Below are 7,983 nucleotides of genomic sequence, written 5' to 3'. Positions count from 1 at the left end.
AAAGTTGAAATCATGTGTGTGCATGTTTAATAATTTCTAAAATATGAGGACTCAAAAAACTTGGTACACAAATGAAACCTTCAGAATACCCTGTTTCTAGAATCCTTTCAGAATCATTTCAAGGTATAAAACGATAGCAACCACTAACTTAAAGTGCAGTCTAGTCTTGTGGAACTGATTCAGGGGCAAATGAGGAAGGGACACAAAATGACCATCTTGCTTTCTCTATATTCCCAAAGAGCTCATGGATGAAGTGTATGGAAGAGATTTTGGGAACTCCTGTTGTATGTGGGACTAGCTATACTTGTGTTCAAGTCTTGCTTGTATAGCAGGAATATACTAGAAAGACTTACCTAGTATGAGTATCTAGACATGGACCCAAGATACAACATAATAGTTCCCTTTAAAGAAAAGGAGAAGAGTGGCATCCAACTCTGAAGGTGAGTATGTCCTGCACATTCTAGCCCAGTGAAGTGTCTCTACTTTGCCATTCTAGCTCAAATACAGATTGGCTGAGAAAGCACAGCTCATAGCTGTCTGCTAAAAGCTTCCTGATGGACAATATCTGCCTTTCTTTAGGTGTCATGGGGAATGACCTTAAGAGGAAGCCTCATCCCCACTGTCAAGGTACAACAGCACGTAGAAATAGCCCACTAGACATAGGTGTAACATATCTTGAAATTCAGCAGTGATCACTGGATTTCTCTGCATTCTCATCCAATCTGCCAGTGAAAATAAGTTCTTAAAAGTTACATCCATGCAACTGAAGGGCCATTCTAGAAAACCAGTACCATCCTCTAAGAGATCTTAGGCTTACTTAGTAAGACTCTCAGAAAAAAGGAACTCAAAGCCTTCCCAGGGTGCCTTAGACAGGAACCAAGGACACCCTGCCTTTTGAAATGGAAAGAATAAATGACAATTTCATACCACCAGGGTAAGATACCAAAACCAGTTCTGTCTTAAAAAAATGTGTATATACTTGAAAAATGCATACAATAAAGATCATTCTAAAATCTTACTAATTTTTGGTGGTGCTCTGATTTCTATAAACTTTCACTTATTTTTTAGTAACTGTTTTTACTTAATTTTGTTTAAAAATACTATTGAAAAATATCTTGGGCAATAATTCTGCACTTCCTGATAGGCAACAGACTATGAAAATCTTGGTTCTGATGGACACTAGATATATTGAAGAAAGTGCTACTGAAATTATCCAAGTATGATGGGAATGGAAAACTGTCTACTCTCCTCTGAATTCACTTGGTATTCTGACAGCAAAATCAAACTTGGGCTGCAAAATTTGTCACCACTTAGCAACAATCAAATTAAATCAAAGTATCCTGCATTTACCCTACTGTCAGGCTTTAAACTATTAACTGATGTCATGCATGTAGGGCCAACAAATCTAAGAAAACAGCCTATTGTTATTACTGCAAATTCGGTTACTGTTGAAAGTATAGAGTGGCATCATAAACAGAAACCTGCAAAGTTGGCTTTGAATCCTGTGTTCAGAGGCTCCTAATGGACTACGATGGATGCAAATCAGCTAGCCAGCCAGTGAACGCACGGGAATTGGCGGGAGCGACATGCATGGAATGGATGTTCTTCTCTCAGGGATATTCAAGCAGGCAGCTGCCATGAACTTGGACTCTGGCCCCGAGAGTCCTTTCTAGACTGAATTCTAGGATTCTAAAATTATAAAGAATATTCTTGAAAATATTGTTGAGCTTTATTTGCTGCTGAGACTGGAAGGAAGTAGGCAAAGACTGGGTTGTCACTACTGCCCAATGGTGAATGCCTTAATGCCTCTGCCTCCTGCTGTCCAGCTGGGGGCATCACCTTTGCCCAAGTGAGCTTCGACAGTGAAGATGAAAGCCCGGCACACCACAGGGCTCTCCACTCTTTGTCCTTATAAACCTTATAAACTCTTCGTCTTTATAAACTCTCTGTCGTTATAACACACGTGAACTTCAAGGATTTGTGGTTTCCTGTTTCCTTGAGGCCCCTTCCTACCTGAGGAACTTCCAAGGTAATAGAGGAGAGGATTTCTACCTGCACACCCCGCTCCCCTCCTCTACCGCCCTCACCAGGAGAAGCTAACTCTCCAGTCAATTAAACTGTCTTGACTCAAATGCTGTTTGCTTGGTAACTATAATCATGAGAGTAACCAGCTACTATTAACCAAAGAACACGAAGAAAAAGTTGGGATCAGATTGCTTTGGGGAAGATTCTGGAGGAAGGAAGGAAGGAAGAAAGGAAGGAGAAACAATAAAGAAGAATGGGACCACTTATTAGAACAACTTGCTAGAATTGGACACTGGCGATCTTATGTTTTGGTTAGCGTTTTGCAAACAATTTTTCTAACTCTTTAAAAAATGATGTCAATCCAAATAATCACCAAGCCCCAACAGGGCACAACACACCCTGTAGAAGTGAGTAGAATGTAATCAATGAAATAAAACACCACTACCGACAGAAGGTTCCTGATACTTGATAAATGTTCCAAATGAGAGCCAAAGGAGCATGCATCTTTCATATTAAACCACTGACATTCAGTGAGATTCAGCTAGAAAATATTGATCTTCTATCAATTAGAATGCAGAAGGGAGAGCAATGCAGATTATTATGGAACTAAGAAAACACTTAATTTTTAGGAAAAAATGTATCACTCTTACGAAATACTATTTAAAATATTAACAGTTTAAAAGGAATATTGGTGTGCAGGGCAGTCAGAAAGCAAGTAAAGTATGACATTTAAGCAAGTTAATGTTAACTCTATAGAAATCCCATAATCATCCAAATTCCTCCCTGCAGAGAATGCATGAAGGGACAGTACAATGTCTCTTGCTTAAGTTCATACGGTCCCAGAAAGCATGTGAATAAGATCTGTGTTTGACATATTTACACCCTGTGTCCTATCTGCTTTGAGAAAAACTCCTTCAAAACTCTACACTATGAAAAACTATTTTCAGGAATTTTTATTTGGTCCATTGATCTAACAAGGCCGAGTTCTTGAATCTTTCACCCCTAAGTTAAAAATTGGAGCAACGGAACAAAACTCCAGCAAGGCATAAATAAGATATTAAAGTGCGTATATACAGTCCCAGAAAAGTTTTGATTGGGAACAGCAAAAATTTCTAGTGCAAAAACTGCTTTTGCCAGCAAAGCTCCCTCTCTGGAGTCGAAGGGCTACAGTAAAAGTTAAAATCGGAACAGGTCTAAGCAATGCCTCTCTTTAGTCAAGGGTTAATATATGTGCATGCACCTTGGCCCAAACTATGTTGTAAAAGGGGGAATTGCAGGGGGTAGTTCAGAAACAGTCAGAATTCCCTGATCAGAGGCAGTGCTTTCTCCAGGTGTCCTATGAGCAAGTTCCTTAGGTGTGTCATCAGCTGCAAAAGTGAGGACAAAAACCCCAAAGGACGTGTTTTGAATATGCTTGCAGCTTGTGAAGAGTATTCACACACAGTTACTTTATCTTGGTTTGTCTTTGTGTCTCTCAGTTATTCTTCTGAGCCCAACCTTGACTCTATGTACAACATTTTGTGCTTTTGAATCTGAACAGAGACTGGGCATCGTCTGTAGGAGTTCCCTTGTGTCATATCACCATGGCCTTTTGGACATCTGGTTTTATCCTTTTTGGAATTCATAATAAAATAGTTTTGCATTTCTTAGTACAATTACACAGATAAGGATTTATCATTTTTAATTTTTTTTTTTTTTTTTTTCCTTCAAGGATCCAAGTTGAAAGCTCTTAGGAGGACATCCAGGTCACCGAGATTAGCCGCCTGGAAGAGTTCTGGTTGGTCCATCAGAGAAAGTGCGATTCTGAGGGCAGCCCAGATATTCCCAGAGATTGCAGGATGAGGAACTTGCTGTTGATTCCTGCTTTTTCTTTGCAAACTGAGGGCAGTGAGAAAATTGCTGACCGCTTCTCTAAGAGGGTAGAAAAACAGACATTTAAAAATGCAACAAATTTCAGAGTTAGCAACTTAAAAAACAAAAATGGATTAACTTCTTTTAGTTCAAAACCCTAAATCACCTCTCTGAGGTGTTTTAGATCATCAGAGAAACAACCTTCTGGTTGTCTCATTATTCTTTTGTGAAAAATCATTGTTCAGTATAGCAAAACCAGAAAGAAAAAGGGAATTTTATTTTAAGAATGTCATGTGAGACAGAAAGAGTAATAGCAAAACCATTGCTAACTCATTAATGCATTCCTTTTCCCCCTACCTCAGGGGTAATTTAAAGACAGAATCCATTTGCAAATGTGAATTATACAACTAGGGTTGAAGAGGAAGCATCTGGCCCTACTCAGAAACAAAGTGGCTTAACTATTCCTATTAGTGATAGTAATATGGTAGGCGGCTGGGGCTGAATTGATTTGCTCTCGGAACATCTGGGTTGGAATCCTAAGCATTTAGCCTTAGGCAAATTTATTATCTTTCTAAGCCTCCATTTCCCCAACTGTATAATAGGGATAATAGAACTCATTTTATTCATTTATTTTTTTTCCTTTTAAACATATGCATTTATTAATACCCCACCCTGTTCCAGAAGGGATTGGGGATGTCAGCAAGTTACTATCAGGGCTTCACTTTCTTCATCTCCAAATGGTCTAGGTGATATAAGTTCATTCCAGTTCTTCCCTTTTGTGACTCTGATTCTAATAATTTGTTGGTTATCTCCACTTAGAAGTTCTGTTAACACCTGGTATTTAGGGACGCTTATGTGGCTCAGTCGGTTAAGCGTCCGACTTCAGCTCAGGTCATCATCTCGTGGTTTGTGAGTTCGAGTCCCGTGTCGGGCTCTGTGCTGACAGCTCAGAGCCTGAAGCCTGCTTTGGATTCTGTGTCTCCCTCTTTCTGCCCCTCCCCTGCTTGTGCTCTGTCTCTCAAAAATAAATAAACATTAAAAAAATTAAAAAAAAAGTGCTTCATTTTAGAATATGGAAAATGGGATGGGGGTGGGGGAAACCTACAACTGGTTCTCCTGATTTCTGTTCATGGCATCACCATCCAACCAGCACCAAAACCTAATGCCATCTTCAACTATTCTTGCCCTTGCCCCAGCATCTCACTGAGCCACGTGGAATCCACTCTCTAATGTCTTTTCCCCACTTGGTCCTTCCCACGGCCACATGTAGTTGAAGCCCTTGTTAGTTGTCTCTCTGTTCTGTTCTATGGGAAGTCATTTTAAAATTTATTTATTTATTTATTTGAGAGAAAGAGAGAGAGACAGAGAGGGACAGAGGATCTGAAGCAGGCTCTGCGCTGAGCAGTGAGCCCCTTGCAGGGCTTGAACTCACAAACTGTGAGATCATGACTTGAGCCAAAGTCAGACGCTCAACTGACTGAGCCACCCAGGTGCCCCAAGAAGTCATTTTAAAATCTTGTGTGAGGTACAGTTGGATCAATTTATGTGAAATCTTTTATTAAATCAGATCACTAGTTCTCCAAGTGTGGTCCGGGGAACTCTAGGATCAGTGAGGTCAAAATTATTTTTACAATTCCGAGATGTTATTTTACCTTATTCTCATTTTCTCACGAATGTACAATGGAATTGTACAGTGATTACACAATATGTAAAATCCCAATAGATTGGATGTGGAGACAGATATGAGAATCTGTCTTCTATTAAGTAAGATATTAAAAAAAGTTTTTATTTATTTTTGAGATAGACACAGAGCACGAGCAGGAAAGGGGCAGAGAGAGAGGGAGACACAGAATCTGAAGCAGGCTCCAGGCTCTGAGCTGTCAGCCCAGAGACTGACACAGGGCTTGAACCCATGAACCATGAGATCATGACCTGAACCAAAGTTGGTCCTTAACTGACTGAGCCACCCAGGCGCCCCTAAGCAAGATATTTTTAAAAGTTGCAAAAATGATAAAAGAATGCCACTCTTCTCGCTAAACATTTTTTTGTTTTGGGGAATAATTATTTTTCATAAAATGTCTAATTTATGTTAACATGTAGTTAATTATTATTTTTAAATGAATCTTATAAACTTTCTCAGTTTAACTTCTAATATGGTAAATATTGGTGGATACAACCCACCTAAAAGCCCTTGGAGGTGCCTGATAATTGTTAAAAGTGCAAAGGAGTCCTGAGAACACCAAGTCTGTGAACCTTCCAGCTCTTTCTGTCCACAGCTGCTCTCTTGCTCATGTACCCGGTGTGCTTTCTGTCTGCACTCTCAGGACCTCTGTCCCCAGAAGCATGTATTCTGTATCAGACAAACTGGTCTTTGCTAAGAATGATGACACTGCTTTAATTTGTATCTGCTTTACTCTTCTTAAAAGCTTTTCACACATTTGATCCCACTTAATCCCACAAGGTCATTATTAAGCATCTGGTAAGAAGCTTTGAAGTGAGGCTGGACTTCTGATTCCAATGAACATGATCTAGACATTGGTTCATCTGTATTGTTAGACTGCCTGGAAATAAATGGCAACTGGGAAATGGTTCCACTGTATTTGGCAACCTGGCTAATGGAAGGGATTGGGATTCTAATCATCTTCTCTTTTGGATGTTTAGTAATCAAGCAAGAGAGGAGGGTTTATAAACAGATGCACATGTGGGGTTTACTTTGGAGGCCCTTTCTGGCTTCCTTGTTCCAGGATGGCAGCTCAAATGACAAGAATTCCATTTCCTCTCATCATCCTAGGCTCGTAAGAGCTCTGGGGGAGAAAGACCCCGGAATCTCCTCATGCACAGGCTGTTCCTAGCTGCCCCATGTGTGGCAGTGGTCTCTGAGGGACAGGGAGAGTACCAGAATAGTCTAAATGCTAACTTTGCCAGGCAATGTGAAGCGGTCCCCATGAAGATAGTCTAAATCTGTTCTCCAACTTGGGAACACAGAGTCCTTCTGGGGGATTTAGAAGATTGTACATGTATATGTATGAATAGTTTTTAAATGGTTTGCACACACACATATATATGAATAAGCTGTTCATGTATGTCTTGATTAATAAAGTGCATTCATTTAAAAGCATTCCTCATTTTATAATATCTTTCCCTCATTATATTAATACTAAAAACATTAACATGAAAGGGGATGTGATTTATGTTTTCATTAAAAAGAGTCCTCACTCTTGAAAATTTTAAGATCCTTTGGAGCTCCTACTGACAGAGGGGTAGCATTTTGAGCTACACATTTCACGCCAACAATTTCCTTTCCTTATTTCAATTGTATAAAGTACTGGGGACTTGCTTTGACTCTTTATAGAACATGTGCAATCACAGGAGTGCCTGGATGGCTCAGTCAGTTGAGCATCTGACTCTTTTGATTTCAGCTCAGGTCATGATCCCAGGGTCATGGGATTGAGCCCCATGTCAGGCTCTGCGCTGAGCATGAAGCCTGCTTAAGACTGTCTCTCTCTCGGGGCGCCTGGGTGGCTCAGTTGGTTGGGCGGCCGACTTCGGCTCAGGTCATGATCTTGCGGTCCGTGGGTTCAAGCCCCGCGTTGGGCTCTGAGCTGTCCCAGAGCCTGTTTCAGATTCTGTGTCTCCCTCTCTCTGACCCTCCCCCGTTCATGCTCTCTCTCTGTCTCAAAAATAAATAAAGGTTAAAAAAAAAAAAAAGACTGTCTCTCTCTCTCTCTCCCCCTACCCTTCTCCCCACTCACGTTTTCTCTCCCTCTCTCTAAAAAACAAACAAAAAAGAAAATGTGCGATGACAAACAAGTGTCATAGCTATGTACATAGACACCTGCAGCCCTTGAGGGAGAAGTTCCAAGACTCTGGTGGGTATGGAAGTATCTGAACCAGCTCTTGGCTCTTCTTCTCAGCCACATCTCTATTGAGGGTTATTATTTCCTAACTATCCACTTACACCTCGAGTTAAACTTATTTTCAGAATTCATTTAAGGTTTATGTCTCACTTGGTGGTCTTCTTTTTTTCAGGGGGAAAAAAACCCCAAAATATTTAGTACTGATAAAAATTTCCCACATCTAGCATGACGATAAAGGACCCACAGAGCT

At 40.3% G+C, this 7,983-nt stretch overlaps 1 protein-coding gene across 2 annotated transcripts in view; it reads right to left on the bottom strand.

Moving 5' to 3' along the window:
• Positions 1 to 2,824: 2,824 nt before the first annotated feature.
• Positions 2,825 to 7,983, bottom strand: part of PEX5L (peroxisomal biogenesis factor 5 like) — a 169,371-nt gene continuing 164,212 nt past the window's right edge. For both annotated transcript variants that reach the window (XM_049629577.1, XM_049629579.1), the window contains one exon: positions 2,825 to 3,936. In XM_049629577.1, coding sequence (XP_049485534.1) covers positions 3,732 to 3,936 — 205 coding nt within the window. In that variant the 3' untranslated portion in view covers positions 2,825 to 3,731. The remainder of the gene's footprint in view (positions 3,937 to 7,983) is intronic.

Source organism: Panthera uncia, chromosome C2 (genome assembly GCF_023721935.1).
Source record: "Panthera uncia isolate 11264 chromosome C2, Puncia_PCG_1.0, whole genome shotgun sequence".
Classification (NCBI taxonomy): domain Eukaryota; kingdom Metazoa; phylum Chordata; class Mammalia; order Carnivora; family Felidae; genus Panthera; species Panthera uncia.
Note: the sequence above shows the minus strand (reverse complement) of the source record. Positions and strands in the feature narration are given on the sequence as shown.